Here is an 18607-nt window from a genome sequence, read left to right as displayed (position 1 = left end):
CTAAGCTGGAACAGATAAGGAAACTTACTGTAGATAATGTCACACTGTCAGAGAAAGAAGTTACAAATACACGAAGGGGAGATGCCAGAATTAACCCTATGGCACCAGATTGGAGTAGGAGTATTAGTATAAGCTCAGTTTATTTTAAGATAGAAGATAGATACATAGACAGATACACAGATACATGGATGGATACATATATATAATCTAAGGTTACATAAGACCTATCCATCCATACACAGGTGTTAAATATAGGTATGCATATATACATTGTTTTATATACATACATTATTTCCTCTGAGTGAGCCTAGAAGCAGTGACCTATCAATAACAACAAGCAAACATGGTGCTAAGATTTTCATTTCTTATAAATTTTTTAGTGTTTATTTATTTTTTATAGTAAGAGAGACAGACAGAGCATGCGCAGGGGAGGGGCAGAGAGAGAGGGAGACACAGGATCCGAGGCAGGCTCCAGGTTCTGAGCTGTCAGCACAGAGCCTGATGTAGGGCTTGAACTCATGGACGGGGAGATCATGACCTGAGTTGAAGTCAGACGCTCAACTGATTGAGCCAGCCACCCAAGCGCCCCTAAGATTTTCATTTCTAAATACCATTCTCCAGTAAAGCAAATCAGGGCTCTTTGGAGGAATGGTTGATTCTCAAGCTGAGTCGGGGGAAATAGAAGATAAGACTTAAGTACTTTGTGGAGCCCAGAAAGTAAGAAAGTACTTTTTAAAAAGAAAGGAGAAGAAAAGAAAAAGAAAAGGGTATACTGGAAGAGTAAGAAGCCACCTGAAAGAGCCCCCGATGACAAATTGAGCAATCAAATAAATAATAATGGTCTTAGATTATAACCCAAAGAATGAAATAAACAGCCAAAAAGCCATACTTACACATAAATTACCGAATTTAAAAGTGGAGAAGTGACAACTGTTCCTTACAGAATAATCCCGAGTGAATATAGAGGCAATATAGAGAAATAGAAATAATAGAATAATAAATGAGGGAAATAGAAAATCGCCATTAGAACATTATATTTATAAGCAGGACCTACTGCTGCGTGCTAAAATCAATATGAGGCTCTAAGGAGAAATAGACATTTACGTGACCTCAAAGTTTCTTCCTTCAAAACTTTTTTTTTTAATTATTCTGATGGTTTTTTTTTTAATTTTTTTAATGTTTATTTAATTTTGAGGCAGAGAGAGACACAGCATGAACGGGGGAGGGGCAGAGAGAGAGGGAGACACAGAATCGGAAGCAGGCTCCAGGCTCTGAGCCATCAGCCCAGAGCCCGACGCGGGGCTCGAACTCACGGACCGCGAGATTGTGACCTGAGCTGAAGTCGGGCGCTTAACCGACTGAGCCACCCAGGCGCCCCTATTCTGATGGTTTTTAACATATGTCTGCAAATTCTTTGATACTTCCCCCTCCTTGGAGGTGAAGCCTAAGTCTTCTCTTCTTAACTGTGGGCAGGAATTGGTGATTTACTTCTACCTGGTAGTGTAAGGAAACAGAGACTGTAACGTTACAGTTACAGAAACCTGGAAGATACCTTACCCCAGTAATGACAGTCGCCATCACCAACATGAAGGCACATTGGTGTCATGTTCCCCCTGATATGATGAGATAAGCCTAGCGTCTCCATAATACTGTTCCCCCCAAATCCACAACGTCAGCCAAATCCTGAGAAAGCATTGGACAACCCCATACTGAGGGCCATTCTGCAAGTTACCTGCCCAGTATGCCTTAAAACGGCCAAGGTCTTTTAAAAACAAGGAAGGTACGAGAAACTGTCACACGCTCTAGAGGAGCCTAAAAAGACATGATAACGAAATACAATGTGGCACCTGGACTGGATCTTGAAACAGAAAAGACACTGATACAAAAACCAGTGTCTGTGCTTTAGTTAAAAGTATTTCGACCAAGGTTAATTTCTTAGTTTTGATAGATGTTCTATGGTTATGTAAGATGCTAACATAAGAAAAAGCTGGGTCAAGGGCATACAGGAACTCTCTGTACTATCTTACTATCTTTGCAATTCTTATGTAAGTTTAAAATGATTTCAAAATAAAGTGTTGTTTTTTTTAAAAATGGGATAAGAATTTCCTATGGTAAAGTCCAATAACACAACATATAAATTGGCTGCTATGTGGCCTTGTTCAAAGACACGTGCATCTGCCAAGCTTTATACCATGAATACGTTGTATAGAATTTATAGTTCATTATGCTTTTCTGATCTTAAGAAGTTGAGAGCATACATGTCATCAGCAGCCAAATGCTTTTTATGATTTTGTTTCTAATAGAAAATCTGATGAGACTTGTCATTTCTCTTCATCTTTAATCAGTAAAATAACTCATTCTGAAACTGGGAGACTTGTTTGTGCTGGTTAATATAGCTGCTTCCACATTGTAAAGAACCTAAGAAAAGGATAACAAAATGCTGAGAAATACCACAAAGGGGTCACTTCACCTGTTTATGAGACCACATTGAGTCTGCCTGTTTTATTCTCCATCTCATCATCATTGTGTTATCTTTGTCCTGTGTATGTAAATGTATGGTATGAGGCCATGGGGCACTAAGAGTCCCACACTTAATTTAAAATGTGTCATCTTAGTGGGGGGAAGATACACATAATTAGGAAGTTATGGCATAAAGACCTGAGCACTAAGGTTGAAGAAGGAACATAGGAGAACATATATCTAACTCAGATTGCAGGCAGGTGGGGAAGATGTATCTAGAAACGATGACCCGGAATGTTGTTAGCAAAATAGGAGAAGACGTTCCGTGTTAAAGAAATAGCAGGTACCAAATTGCAGAAGTAAAAACCCATCTACTGCTTGAAAATGTTGTTTTGATGAGGCAATATAAAACAGTGTTTAGGAGCTCAAGCTGTGGAATCAGAAAGATTCCGCATGCCAGGACTATGACTTCCAGCCGTGTGACCTTGGGCGGCTGACTTAAGCTCTTGTGACCTCAGTTTCCTCATCTGTAACATGCTAGAGCATGGAGCTGCCTCATGGGCTAAACCGGATTAAGTAATATTAGCAATGCCAAGTGTTCAGCATAGAGTCATGTTTACTACTTCAACTTACCAATTATTGTTATTCTAAGAAATCTTCCTAGAGGAGATGATTTTTGAGGGAGTTAACTGAGTGTAGAAGAAGGAAAGTGTGTTGCAAGCGATGGGGGGGGGGCGGCAGTAGGGAGTATGTTCAGGGGCACAAATACATGAAGTAAGACTGTGGGAAGGACCCGCAAACCACTATCATTGGAATATAAGGTGCAAGGCACCAAAGGGTCGTTTATGCCGTCTTAGAAGATTCTAATTTCTTCTATATACAAATGAACATCCTTGAATTACTTTAAAGACCAGGAACACGATGGTGTTTCTTTTTCAGGTGTTCTGTAAAGAAAAATGGGCTTCAAGGGGCAAGACAAAGATGGAAACCCAGTTGGGGGGCAGGTGGGTTAGTAGAGGCAGTGAGATAAAACCAGGATGCCTGAGTGGCTGCTGGCTTCAGCAGCATGGGAAATGTTGGTGGCTGCTAAGAGCAGCCCTGAGGTGGTGCTGGGGAGAGACCTGAGACAGCGAGGGTGGAAGATGCGAGGAAGTTAGTGCAGGTAAGCCGTATGTATAGCGAGTGTAGACGACACTTCGGAGAAGGCAGTTTGAAAAGGGAAAGGAATCAGATCAGGAGAAATGTTCACCATTCTTTTCATTTTCATTTTTAAAATCAAGGGTCTTGAGAAAATCAGTCAATCAAAGGGGCAGAAGTTGGAGCGTGGATGGAGGGGAGGGTTTGGACAGCACAGCATGTGAGCGTCCTCAGAATTTATCCCCACTCGCTGAGATGAGAGCATTTTCAGGCAGAACTAGCAGTTACTGTGGCATAGTGATAGCTTTGGTTTTTATAGCACATTTCCCTTGAGTAATTCAAATTACAGACAATATGCTATCTCACTTATATATCTGGCATTTATATAAAGGAGGGAAGATCCTCATTTTTCATTTGAGAACATTGAAATCCAAAGTGCTTAAGGGATTATAAAACCGAACAAAATTTTAAATCCACATCTTCTTACTTTTTTTTTTTTTTTTTTTTTTTTTTTTACTTACTGTTTTTACTTAGACTGTGTTTTCTCCTGTGTTTTCTAAATCAAACCAGGGAGGACAATTATGTGAGTGTAATATATATACATGTGGATATGTATATATATATATATATATATATATATATATATATATATATATTCTGATTTCCCTTTGGTGTGGGCTTTATCCTATTACTTACTGAATATTCATCTCTTAACAAGAACCAACTATCTAGTTTACATAGAATTCTAATATAATTTCATCTGAAGTGGAGCAAAAAAACGCATTTTTTATCATAATGAACATGTTTCTATGACTCAGTAAGTTTCCTAATGGAAACAACTGCGTCTCACTTGAATAACACAAGAGAAATAGAATGTAAAATAGAGGTGTTTGGGACCAGAAGAAAAAACATGCGAAAGCAAACTGTTCATTACTTCTGTCTCAAAGAAATCATTAATTCCATTCATGGGATTTCAGGGGACAATCATATGAGGAAAACCTACCCATTCGACATAATTCGGCATTCTAATTTTGAATAGTTTTTTTTTGTTTGTTTGTTTTCATCTTACTAACTCGTTAGCATTTTCTGCTAGCCTCGCCTTGTTGCAACTGTTTTTCACACTGCTTCACAAAGTCACCTTCTGAAGGACACTTAAAGCCGGTACGATCTTAGGTTCAGTGCTGTGTACATCCAAGGGATGGCACAAGACGATATAAATGTCAGAGTCCTTCCTAAGTGCTCTGCTGGGCCTCCCAAACCAGGAAGTGCAGAAGCCACTTAACTCCCCAGTGCACCAGCTCCTCCGAGAACACACCTCGGCCATGCTGTAAGGAGGAATGAGGAACCCCTCCGAGTCTGTTGAGAGATGTAGGAAAGGAAACACCAAGTGCCATGAATCAACTGATGTTATAAAACTACTTTGAACATTTGGAGGTGCCAGCTGTCATATTAAAATGTCTCATTTATGGCCCAGAAGCCAAGAAATAGAGCCCTCCAGTTTGTATCAATAAAACCCCAATTTGACCTTGGAAGTTCTGGATGTATTCCAGATTTTTTGTAAAACGGGGGAGAGTAGGTGACTTAAACACTTTTTAAGGGAAGCATTTTTAAAAGCATACAGTAGTGCTGTCTTATATTCAATCATGTGGCTGAAGGCCCTTTGCCCAGGGCAAAAGAAAAAGAAAGAAAGAAAGAAAATATTCTCCCTTCTAAGAAACTCCTTATTGGACTCAACAGCCTAGTGAATTTATATTTTATATCAAGGTTTTATAGTAACACTGGGACACGGAGATATTAACAGAGACCAACATGTTTGATCATTACTCCAGATATCCCATCTGTTTTAACCCAGAAGCCGTGCAGTTTCAGTTGTAAAAATCACAGATGCAAAATAGCAAGAGAAACTTGCTTGAAAAATAACAGTTTATGCTTTAGGAAGAGTCTCACTTCTGAATTACTGCGTCATGTATAGATCCAGGAAAACCGGCCAAACCCATTGTCTAAAGAAGAAAAGAGAACTCGGCCTTACTTTACTCAGATAACATAGACAAACTTCCTTCTCCAGATTGAGCATAATGTGGCTGTTTTTCACATACTGAACTGCCAGAAAAATACTCCTCAGCTACACTGACCTACAGGTCTGTGCACATTTTTCAAACTAGCACGAACTAGATTTTAAAATGAGAATCGTTCCCAAGTCTGAATACTTTTTAAGTTGTTTTCTTTTAGAAAAATCACACCAAAAATTACAAAAATTTTTATTTAACATAATCCTTCAATTCAGTTATTTGTCGCAGCATTTAGAAAGGAACTGAAACTGAATAATGTTTGAATATTTTAACAGAAGAAAGCACAGGCTGGAATACAGAAGATGTAAGCGATGAGGCAGAACAGGGTATGTGTCATGCAGAGCGATTACACCCAAGTCTCTTGAGAAGCACACAGAAAGCAAAAGGCTTTCAGCCGCCTGACGTGTAATGATATCTCCACAAGACAGATGCTGAGCCATAGAATAGCCCTGAGCTTCGATGATTTATATACTTTAAAGCTCAAGGTTTGAATCTTTCTCTTTTATTCTAATTTCTTCTTTGCAAATGTGTTTTTTAAAACCATGTGAGTCTGTTACAAATCTATCATCTGATCTATTTGTTACAGCCACACGTCATGCTCAGTCAAAGCCATTATGAATTCTTTCCTTTGTTACTGTTCTTTATATCAGATATTTCTTTTCTTTAATTTTTTTTAATGTTTATTTCCTTTTGAGAGAGAGAGAGACAGAGTGCAAGTGGGGGGTGGGGCAGAGAGTGAGGGAGACACAGAATCTGAAGCGGACTCCAGGCTCCAAGAGGTCTGCACAGAGCCTGACACGGGGCTCGAACTCACGAACCACGAGAACATGACCTGAGCCAAAGTCAGACGCTTAACCCACTGAGCCACCCAGGCGCCCCTACATTAGATTTTCCAACATAAAGACTGAAATCTTGTGTTCTCTGCATTCTGCATTCTCTTCCTTCCATCCAAGAGTTATAATCTTTGAAATTATTTCCAAGCCAACATTTACAATTACAATTACTGTACGTTAGAAGGTCTGCTTTTGTGGTATAGTATAAGGATCTTCAATAATCATCCCGTATTTTCAATGTAATCCATATTACTCACCCATTTGCATCAAAGTAAGTTTAACCTTGGGGAAATCTGTGCTTAAATGCAAGAAGGGGGAAGAATTTGGATAAAAGGTAGAATAGGGTTTATTGTGCGTCAGGAAACTTGACTGTGGTTTCCAAGTACCATGCAGTATTTCTCTTTGCTCTGGCTGCCTCACCTTCATCCCACCCTACACCCCTCGGTAGGCAAGCCTATCCCATCGTCCTCTCGTATTTCTTCCTCTTTTTGTATCTTGACCAACATCACGGACTGGGGAAGGAGAAATGGTCCAGGTTTTGGAGATTAATAGCAGTGGAGTAAGGATTAGATGATTTTGCTGAACTTTTCCAAACCGAGCACACCCAGCACCCAGACCAAGATCAGCTGTCCTTAGAAGCCCCTCCCCACATGTCCTCTTAGTCATGATGCTTCACCCCACCCCAGGGTAACTACTCTGCAGACGCTCAGCCAGATAGAGTAGCGTCACCTGCTCTTTAACTTTATATAAATGGGATCATTCAGGATGTACTTGTTTCATTGGTCGGGATTCCTTCATTCAACGTTAGTTTGTAAAATTCACCCAAATCCTTGTGCTTGGAAGTAGTTCATTGACTCAAATGCATAAATAAACCACAATTTTATGCTGATGGGCATTTGAGGAGTTTATGGTTTAGCGTGGCTGTGGGCTTGTGAGGACGTGGCTGTGGTGTGCATGTGGACATGTTTCTGGTAGATGCCAAGATGCTGGATGTGTGTATATTCACCTGTAGTTGATGCTGTTTAACTGTGAACAGCAGACAGAACACGTGGCAGGTGCTGTCAAGAAAGAGGCCCCTCCCCGCTTGTAGAAGATTCTGTCCAGCGCCTCTGCGGTGAGATCTGATATGTCTGCCCCCCCATGCAACCACCCACCCTTCTCTGGCTTAACTGGCCCTTCTGTGGAGCCATGATGCCCGACATTTGAGAGGATTGGTAGGATCCTGAAGAACCTCCTGAGTCATCAAAAAGAGCTTCTCATTTGTAGTTTTACAGTTCCACGATCAATTCATGCTAAATTCTAATTCATTTATTCACAAACAGTTATTATTTTTCTACTCTCTACAAGGTGCTATAGAAGTAAATTAAAAACATGAGGTGCCTGGGTGGTTCAGTCGGGTGAGCGTCCAACTTCGGCTCAGGTCATGATCTCACAGTTCGTAGGTTTGAGCCCCACATCGGGCTCTGTGCTGACAGCTAAGCCTGGAGCCTGCTTCAAATTCTGTGTCTCCCTCTCTCCCTACCTCTCCCCCACTCACGCTCTGTCTCTCTCTCTCTCTCTCTTTCAAAAAGAAAATAAACATTAAAAAAAATTTTAACAGAATCTGGGGTGCCTAGTTGGCTCAGCTGGTTGAGTGTCTGACTCTGGATTTTGGCTCAGGCCATGATCCCCGTGTCGTAGGATGGAGCCCCGAGCTGGTCTCCATGATGAGCATAGATCCTGCTTGATATTCTCTTTCTCTTTCTCTCTCTCTCTCTCTCTCTCTCTCTCTCTCTCTCTCTCCCCCTCTTCCCCTCTCACAATCTTTCACTCTCTAAAAAAAAATTTTTTTAAGTAAAAAAACACAGAATCTTGCCCCTGAGGAGTTTACAAGTTTGGGGAAGTATAAATAACTCTAACACTAAGTAGAATGAGATGTGTTCCATTTTAAAAACATGCAGGCAAGGTGACTATTTTTCAATACTGGTACCCTACATTTGCCAAACATCATAGGCTAGGGTATTTAATTAAATATTATACAATTTTTTGTCTAGGAGCACCTGGTTGGCTCAGTTGGTTAGGCATCTGACTTTGGCTCAGGTCATGATGTCATGGTCCATGAATTTTGGCCCCGAGTTGGGCTCTGTGCTGACAGCTCAGAGCCTGGAGCCTGCTTCAGATTCCGTGTCTCCCTCTCTCTCTGCCCCTCCCCTACTTGTGCTCTGTCTCTCTCTCTCAAAAACGAATAAACGTTAAAACTTTTTTCTTTAATTTTACATCTAAACTTACTCTAAACATCTATGGGCTCATTGATGGTAGATGTAAGTTCAGGTTGAATGCCACAGAGTCTAATTTTATTCCATTCTGTGAATCTGGGGATACTTAGACTCTACACCAGCAAATTTTTCAATCAGTAAATTGATACTTTCTGCTTATCTTTCCACCCTTCAGGATATACCTACAATCCTTTCTTTTATTTCCAAGTTATCTGCTAGAGTGTAGTTCTGCTGGTGATTGTATAATTATTCATTCAACATATATTTGTGTCGGTTACTTTGTGTCAATATTGTGGCAGCCCTGGAACATGAAATAAGGAAACACACCCAACCCCTGCAAACATCCTTGTCCTCTGAGGACCCTTGTCATCCTAGAATTTACAGGCTCAGCGGAAAGAGAAACAGTGGTCAAGAATTTCAACTACTGTATGTAGTGGGTTTAATAGTGTCCCTCCAAAATTCATGTCCACCTGGAGCCTCAGAATGGGACCTGTTTGGAACTTAGATTTTTATAGACATGATCAATTAAGATCATACTGCGTTAGGGTGGGCCCTGATTTAAATGACTGGTGTCTTTGTAAGAAAAGAGAAGGAGAGTCAGATAGACACAGAAACACACGGGGAAGAAGCCTTATGATTTCACAGGAAGATAACAGAGCGATGTAGCTACGGGGCAAGGAACACCAGGATTGCTGGGAAGCTGAGTCAAGGAAAGCAGTCTTCCCTAGAGCCTTCAGAGAGAGCATGATGCTGCTGATACCTTGATTTAGGTTTCCCAGCCTCCAGAATACTAGGAGAAGTTTCTGGAAATAAAAGTAGCACCGTCGTTTTTTAAAGCTTCTCCCTTTGCTCCTCACCTTGAGCTCTCAGCACCTTGTTTAGATCTCAGCTAGAAGAGCTATTATATTTGTCATTATCTGTTTATATAACCATCTATCGGTTATAATGTGGGCTCCGTGAGAGCAAATACAGTGTCTTAGTTATTTTTATATCCCTAGAACTTTGCATGGAACCTGGCCTCTGGGATTTGATTTATAAGTGACTGCATTGATATATAAATAAGTGAGTCAGCAAATACATGCATTAAATACCTTGTTTCTGCTCTGTCTTCTTGGCCTGTCTTTGGCCTTACATAATTGCCTTTCTCTCTGGTCTGACTTAACATATTAACTGCCTTTTCTTTTTCTGTGTGCTCTACTTACCACTGACAAATATTTTTATACCAGTTGTCCCAATAAATTTTTGGAAAACGAGTCTCTTCCTCGTGAATTTCTGTGTTTACATGTGGGGCCATTTTTCTAATTCCCTGCATCTCATGGAAATGCTAGCCATGTTTGCTTTGCACCTTTGAGAGCTAATTCTTCATCATTGCCACCATCATAACCATCAAATGGTTACCTTTTCTAAATGAGGTTACCACATCAGTCAGAAAAACCACAGACAGGCCCCAGAATTAACTAAGATGTACAGATGGCTATGGCAAAATATTTATATTATATAAAACAAAAATGTAGGAACAGTTTCTGAAGTTTATGAGAAATGAGGCACGTTTTCTGAACTAGAAATAAGACATGTAACCTTGCGATGAGCTCACAACCGATTGGACAACCATGTATTGTATTGAAATTGTATGTTCCCCCAAATGCAGCACCCATGTTCTCTCTGGCCAGTGTGGATACCCTCACTCAGGGAGGAGGGAAGAGTTGGCACCTCTCTGACTTACAAAAATGTTCTCAGCCTCCCATGCTAATCTTTCCACAAACTGGAGACAGGTTGTAATTATAAAGTAAAAGCACACCCAGCAAGGGAGAAGAAGCTGATGGCTTTTGAAACATGCTTCCCTAAGCCCAGCAGAGAAGCTGCCCGAATTTGATGGACTCTTTGAACCGGATCGGCGTTCTGAGATGCAGGCTGGAGAGGGGGACGAGTTGGGTGGACATAGAGAGGTTCATCCCAGTCTACAGAGAGGTCTGAGAGGAGGCAGTAGTAAAAAGAAGTAAGGGGGGGGGGCACCTGGGTGGCTCAGTCGGTTAAGCGTCTGACTTCGGCTCAGGTCATGATCTCACGGTTTCTGAGTTCAAACCCCATGTGGGGCTCTGTGTTGACAGCTCAGAGCCTGGAGCCTGCTTCACGTTCTGTGTCTCCCTCTCTCTCTGCCCCTCCCCCACTCATGCTCTGTCTCTCTTGCTCTCAAAAATAAATAAAACATAAAAAAAAAAGAAGTAAGGGAGGTTGGCAAGAGAAGTCAGCCTTGGATTGGGAAGACAGTGCGTTCTGAGAAGGGGAGGAAGCACATTACTTCATTTTTCAGGCCAGAGTTCCCCTAGCCAAATCCATCCTTAGGACGGCTCCTTAGCTCAACACTGGTTCCAGTTTGTGACCCCAAGTCTCAGTCTCCCTGAGTCCTAATTTGTAGAAATATAAAAGCCCTCTTGTAGATAGAGAGATGATAGATAGATAGATATCATTTGCTTGTCATTTCTTGCAAAGATATTTTATGGCATGTGATATAATCATTCTCAAGCATCCATCCTTACAACTAACTAAACAGAGAACTCTTCCTGTAGGTACCAAATGTGTTGTTTCCATTTTGAGCTTTTCTTTTTAATCTGCTAGAATAAATGGTGCGTTTTCTTGACATTTTCCCTCTTTACAACTATTACTACTTAGGAGTTTCATTTATTTGTATTCTTTTGATTTCCTGCCGTAGCACACATATTTATAAAACAAATTTTATTGTTAGGTTATTGGATATGCTAGTGATAATAAAGAAGTAAACAATAAAAAGTAATGTTTGGTGTTAACGGGAATATTTGGGAATAAAATAACAATAAGTGTTTCCTCTCATTATTTTTTTTTCTGGGCTAGTTTTTTGCTTGGTTTAGTTTTGGGTTTGTTTTCCGGGTTGTTTTCAAGTTTGTGCACGGAGAGAGCGGTAGATGGCGGGAGACAGTAACGCACTTGATGGGTCTCTGCTGCCATCTACCGTCCGTCGTGCACCAACTCACCGTTTCCTTGATTCGAAAACTCAAGTACTCCGTGACTTGCAGTAAGCCAAGTTCCCCCTTGTCTTCTTTCTATTTTTTTCTTTAGTTAAAGCAAAGTGAAGCCAATGCAGACACCAAAGAGAAGCTCCCTTTGCGACTTCGAATTTTTGAAAAATTTCCAAACAGACCGCAAATGGTGAAAATCTCAAAGCTTCCTTCAGATTTTACAGTTCCTAAAATCAGGTATTACCATACTTATTTCATATGTGCCAAATACACTGTCAAAGAGTTATCTTGAATCTGCATCAGTCCTTCTTTCAAGTTCATGTTTAAAAGAAGGGTATTTTTTTCCTATTTTTACGTTATTTATGTTTCTACTCTCTCTACCTGTTTTAAAAGCCATTGACCCCTTTAAGCGATATATTTGGAGCAGTCATTTGATGGTGGCATTAGGCTGCTTCCCCCTGCTTCTTCCCGAGATGCTCCTCAGGGATTCGACTCCCCAGGTAACGGGCACGGGTGCTCACAGCTGCAGGTAGACACCAACCCCTGACTTTCAACCATATAAGGATAAACTTGCCTCTTGAAGCCTTTTATTTTCAAGGAAGTAGAGAAATGCCACCAGCCAGGTTTCTGTCCTGCTGTGACAGCATTTGTTTAGAACGTCATGTCTGATTCCAGTATAATTTGTCTTTCACGCTTTTGTCAAGTTTAAAAATTCTTTAATGCATCTTAGAGAACAAGTAGTGCATTACAAAGACCTGCTCAAAAGTGTGTTGCCATTGTTTCTTTACGCATCATAAACCAACATAACTATTGCGGGAGAGAATGGTATGTCGTTCCTCCAAATCTTTAAACTGTCCTTAATGTAGCATGGACACAACCTTAGTAGGAAAATTCTGGTGACATGGCTTGCCCAGCACACTCACCTTAGGCTCTATTGGGTCCTTGTCTTCCTCTTTTAAAAGAAGAAATGTGGCATTTCCCACTTATACTAATTTTATCTTCTACCCCTTTGCCCTTCAGTTAAGCATTTGCATAAAGGATGTGTTCAAACCCTTATTTTTAATAATTAAAGGATTTTATTTCAGTTGTAGCTCAAAAATCACAAATAGAACCAGAATAGTATGAAATTTGACATTTTTATGTAACTAGTTCTAAAAACAGTCCTGTGGGGGGGTTATAAAAATGTGAGACTGGATATGGTGCCATAATATTTAAAATTCAAATGGAAACATATTTGCATTTCTGATTAAAATAATTTTTTAACTTGAAAATAGGAAGTATGGGGCACCTGGGTGGCTCAGTCGGTTAAGCGTCCAACTTCCGCTCAGGTCATGATCTTGAGGCTCATGAGTTCAAGTCCCCCGTCAGGCTCTGTGCTGAGAAACCTGGAGCCTGGAGCCTGCTTTGGATTCTGTGTCTCCCTCTCTCTCAGCCCCTCCTCCCCCCACTCGTGCTCTGTCTCTGTCTTTCTCTCTCAAAAATAAATATTAAAAAATTTTAAAGAAAAAGAAAATAGGAAGTATAAAAGAGCCACATATTAGATTCAAGATTAGTGGTTGTATGAAAAGGTGTTATTTGCATTCTCACCATGTTTTGGAGATGAGATAAAGCAAGTTTCTTTGAGTTATTTTTAATCTTTAAATGCAAAATTATCTCTCGATAATTCTTATGATGAGTGGAAGTTCGGAGAGATGAACTAATTCTTCTAAGTCTTAGAGGCGGAAAAGAAGTATCTTATTACCACAATGAGATTCAAAAAACTACCATCAATGACTGAATATTATTGCTTAAAAGTTATTTCAGGGGCATTGCTTTTTTAAACAAAACTACTGAAGATTCACGAAGCTTTCTCTAAATTAATTATTTTGCTAATTAAATTTAAACACTGCTCTTGGCATGATGTGTCTTCTTTCTTTCTTTCTTTCTTTCTTTCTTTCTTTCTTTCTTTTGTTAGCAGCAGGCAAAAGTTTATTAGAATATAAGATGAGGAATGAAGAATAGTAGGAAAGCTCCCTTTACAAAGAGGGGACATTAGAAAGTGAATGTCCTGGGTCTTTTTTTCTCTGAACTTCTGTCATCTCTATCTTAGCTCAAGCAAATGCACAGGTGTAAAACGCCACCACGTGCTCCATTTTATTTAACAATGCTTGACATGTGTGTGTCTGTACTTCATTTGCAAAGGGAGAGTTTCATGAAGCAGTTCATCGATCGCCAGCAACAGGACACCTGCTGCCTGTTACGGAGCCTCCCTTCCACTTCTTCCTCGTCCTGTGATCACTCCAAACGGTCCGCAATAGAAGACAACAAATACATTGACCAAAAAGTAAGAATCCACTGCTTCAAATTACCAAAGTTTTCTTAAGCACGTATGTTTTACATAATTGCAAGGCTCTATGGGGTCCTGAAATCGAAGGTCTCAGGACAATAATGAAGAAAATGATTTTATTTGTAGAAGAAATTGTTAAACCTGACATTGGTATTATTTATGAATTTCAGTTTTGCATTTGTACACGTCAGCTTCTTAGCCGTGCCAGGTAGCAGCCCTGTGACTTTGATGGGTAGAGAGCATCCCAACCCTGCATTTTCTTACTTGCAGAAGGGTTCTGATTGCCAGCGGTCACCCCAGGTTTAAGGGTGGCCTGTGTGTTGCTTTTTCAAGAGACCATGTTTATTCCAGTTATTACACTAGGGAGAAAAACCAGAGCAAGTTATAAAAATCAGTCAAGGGGCTCCTGGGTGGCTCAGTCAGTTAAGCGTCTGACTAAGGTTCAGGTCATGATCTCGCCGTCCATGAGTTCGAGCTATGCATCAGGCTCTGACAGCTCAGGGCCTGGAGCCTGCTTCAGATTCTGTGTCTCCTACTCTCTGTTCCTCCCCCACTTGCACTCTGTCTCTCTCTCTCAAAAATAAATAAACATTAGAAAAAAAAAATCAGTCAACATAACTACCGCTTATTAAGTGCTTAGTATGTGGTGGCAATTATCACTATGTGTTGTCTTAATCATGTTGTGATCTATCTATCATTCAATAGTTGATAGGGAATTTTTTCCCTCTGATTCCACAGTTAGAAAATGAATGACCAGTTACAGAGTTTGTAACAGATCTTAAACATTAGGGTTCACTTGCAGGCGTTTTCCTTTGAAAGTCCTGGTTCACTTTTTATTCCATTAAATTGGGGCCACCCTTTTTCTGTTGCTTAGAATCAAATACATATTTCTCATTATCACGTGAAAATAAAATACCAGCCCCTTCATCCTCTTTCCCCTGCTCTCCCATCCCACGAGGATTAGCCTTTCCCCTCTGCTGCTTTTCTCCTGCCCTTCCCCACCTCTCCCCTCTAACTCTCCCAGCACTCATCATGTGCTGCAGCCCAGTGATTTTGTTCTCAGTTACAATAATGAACTCCTTGTACGATGTCTCTCCCTGTTTATTTTCTTTCAGTCACCTACAGATGCTATTTCTCTCTCTTCTAGATTCCAACGTTGTAGATGACAAGTCTGATGCCACTGTCATTTTTTTTTTCATATGAATATAATTGTTTTTTCTTTGGTGGTTGGTTGGTTGGTTGGTTGGCAGGTAGGCTTTCTGGTTTGGGGAAGCTTTTAAGACTTTCTACATATCCCTGGGGCTCAGAAGCCTTACCAGGATATACTTTGTATGTCGTTTCTCATCAGAACTGCCCCAAATGGGGAGTCTTTCCAGTTTGCAGACTGAGATATTTGTCAGGGAAATTTTCATTTACTATTTGTTCAATTATTACTTTTCCATCTGGCCCTTTATTTCGCTCTTACTTTTTCCCTCATGATTGCCGTCGCTCTGCTTTTCTTCTGTGCTTTGAAATATTTATTCCACTATGTCTTCCAAGCCACTGAATTGATCTCAACTGAGATTTTTCTTTGCCTTTAAATTTTGAGTGGAAAAAAAACCCACAAAATGTGCGTTTGCATGTGTGTGTACACATACAAGCAATATTCTTAACCCTCAGTGAAGACTTTTACTGTTTTTTTAAAAATATTAAATTTGTCACATTTCTTGTCCACAGTTGTTACATTTCATTCAATACTGTGTCCAGGGCATACACGAGAAACTGCATGTGTTAGTGGACAATCAAGTGGAGGGATAGTGGCCTGGTTTCAGCCACTCAGTGTGAAATCGCATTTTACATACTAGAACAGAGAATGTTTATTTTTAAATTTTATTTCAAATGCAGACTTTAAGCCAGAGGTATGGAATGAACCCCCAGCCTGGGCTGTGGTTGTCATGACCAGCCATCTCCACAAAGAATGCCGAGAGCTGGTGGCCGTTATGCCCCAAGTGGGCATAAATCCACAACATACTCTTTAAGTCACTAATAACATTATTCCACTGGAAACACAAAATTGAAATTAGTCCCTGATCATTTATTTTCTCTCTGAAAGCAAATACGACATTTCTCACACTTTCTGAACAAAATATTTTGAAATTGGTGAGGAAAAAAAAATAAAGATTCTTGGCAGGTGTGTGGGGGTTCCAAGGGGGGCACACCCTACCACCCTTCTGGGTGCCCACCATCTCCCTCCCCTAGCGATCCCCGTGCTATATCACTGTCTGAGAATTTCAGATGCCATTTCTGACTTCTTCAATGGCCTTATATTTTTGTGGCTTCTGTCTACTTTCTCATTTAACATTATTTTTAACTAACTGAAAGTAAGATAACAATTACAATTTTATTCCATTATCGTACAATTATGAGAACATAATATCCTAAAATATAATGAACTAGCACAGACACTGCTCCTCAGTGGTATCTAAATCACTCAGCATTGTACAAGAGACTAGAACTAGAGCACCTGGGTGGCTCAGTCAGTTAAGCATCCGACTCTTGATTTCGGCTCAGGTCATGATCTCACGGTTTCCATGAGTTCTAGCCCCAATTTGGGCTCTGCACGTTGACCATGTGGAGCCTGCTTGGAATTCTCCCTCTCTTCCTCTCTCTCTGCCCCTCCCCAGCTCTCTCTGTCTTTCACAAAATAAATAAATAAATTTTTTAAAAAATTAATAGAAGATACTAGAATTTTTTGATGAAAACAGGCATTCCCCCATCTATAAGTTTGGTTGATTCAAACACACAATATCTGCTCTTGTACCAGGAAAATTATAGTGATGGTTAGGTTATCCTTCACCCCAGGCAAGCTTCATTGGCCCATATCTGGATAATCTACAATTGGGAGAATATTATTTATCTCCTCGTGAGCTCCATTCTCTGGAGACATGCTCCAGTTGGCAAGGTGGGGTGTAGAGAACATATTTTCTCTTCATCTCAGTAGCCACTACCCTATCATGGCAGCAGCGAGAAGGTTTACCCACGCTACTGTTGCTTCTTAAAGCCTTGGCTTTATTTAGGCTGCAGGGAAAGTCAACTTCCCTCCTTTGACGTTCCAGTGTTTGCAGCTTCAGCTGCCATCGCTTCCTGGCCGTCCTCAGAAGTACCTGGGATTTGTTGTCTGTGTTGAGTGCCATTAGCCCAGAAAACCCGACACAGAGAAGCCCGCTTAACGAATGTCAGCATGAGGATGCCCCAGGGGAGCAGAAATTGAAGAGGAAGCAGTCTAGTATTTGTATTTGTAAACATGCCAAGCCTTTTTTAAATTTTTACTTAAAAACCCTAAAGCCACATAAAATTACATAAGCACATGACAAAAATCCTGAACAGAGACCATACCCCTCGTAGCTTCTGATAAAATATTTTTCGGCGAGCACTTGGAAATTTCTGTGACAGCCCCAGCTGCCTTTGGAAATGCCTGGCAGTGTCCAGTGGATGGCAAGGGCTTTCTCTCTATATGAAGAAACTCTCCAGCGTGGTACGGCACAGATTGAGGCTGTTTTTCCTCAAAGAGTAGTAAGAAATAAAAAGAAAATGTGAGGCCGGTCTAACAGTGATTCCCATGACATGAAAAAAAGGAGCACTAAAGTAAAACTTTTCCATTAACGCTGACCTGTAAGGAGAAACTTCTGAGTCCCACAAAGCTGACCTCGTGTCAAGGAAAATACTGAGTCCCCAGGAACATGAAGATCATAAGTTAAGGGATAAAAAAGAAAACACGACAACGAACGGTGGGGGTGGTTTTGGTTATGCAACTGGAGGAACATGAAGGCACAAAGGCACATGCTGGGCAGGGGACTGTCCGAGTTATGACCTTGGCTTTGAACAACCATAAATACTTCCATGGCAACCTTATGCTGCAGGGACCTGGTCACCTTTACCATGTAGTTTAAAATACCTGTCCTTCTCCCCATAAACAGTAAGCAAACAAAAACATAAAATCTTTAAGTTGTTGTTGCAGATCCTAAAGGAAAAAGACAGAGGGGCACTTGGGTGGCTCAGGTGGTTGAGTGTCCGACTCTTGATTTCAGCTCAGGTCATGATCTCACGGTTTGTGGGATCAAGCCGTTCATCAGGCTCTGCGCTGACAGTGTGGACCCTGCTCGGATTCTCTCTCTTTCTCTCTCTCTGTCTCTCTCTCTCTCTGTCTCTCTCTCTCCCCTTCTGCCCCTCTCCCCCTCAAAATAAATAAATAAACTTAAAAAAAAAAAAAGACAGGAAACAGTGCTTTCCAACCTCTCCCTTGTGGTGAATGGCTGCCCTTCCAGACTCCATAGAAAATGGCATTCCCAAGGCTAATTCCCTCATTCCTTTCTCCTCCTACTCTCCCACACCTGGGGCGTCGGCCAGGGGTTCCCTCTCTGGGTTAAAGGATAAACCTGCATCTCTTGAGAGGACGTTTGTACTTTCCAAGCAGAAGGAAATCGGGCAATGGTTTTCTACCCATTTTTTGTCCAGATTATTGAAACTAAACCCTGGGTTTCTTTAGTAGAGTGTT

At 40.7% G+C, this 18607-nt stretch overlaps 1 protein-coding gene across 1 annotated transcript in view; it reads left to right on the top strand.

Annotated features, from left to right (window-relative positions):
* NALCN (sodium leak channel, non-selective) overlaps positions 1-18607 on the top strand; it is a 316988-nt gene that overhangs the window by 216135 nt on the left and 82246 nt on the right. Inside the window, 2 exon segments of the mRNA XM_042979769.1 lie at positions 11848-11984; positions 13929-14070. Coding sequence (XP_042835703.1) covers positions 11848-11984; positions 13929-14070 — 279 coding nt within the window.

The sequence above is a fragment of the Panthera tigris genome, chromosome A1, assembly GCF_018350195.1.
Source record: "Panthera tigris isolate Pti1 chromosome A1, P.tigris_Pti1_mat1.1, whole genome shotgun sequence".
In the NCBI taxonomy this organism is placed as follows: Eukaryota; Metazoa; Chordata; class Mammalia; order Carnivora; family Felidae; genus Panthera; species Panthera tigris.
This window is presented reverse-complemented; position numbering and strand designations above follow the sequence as displayed.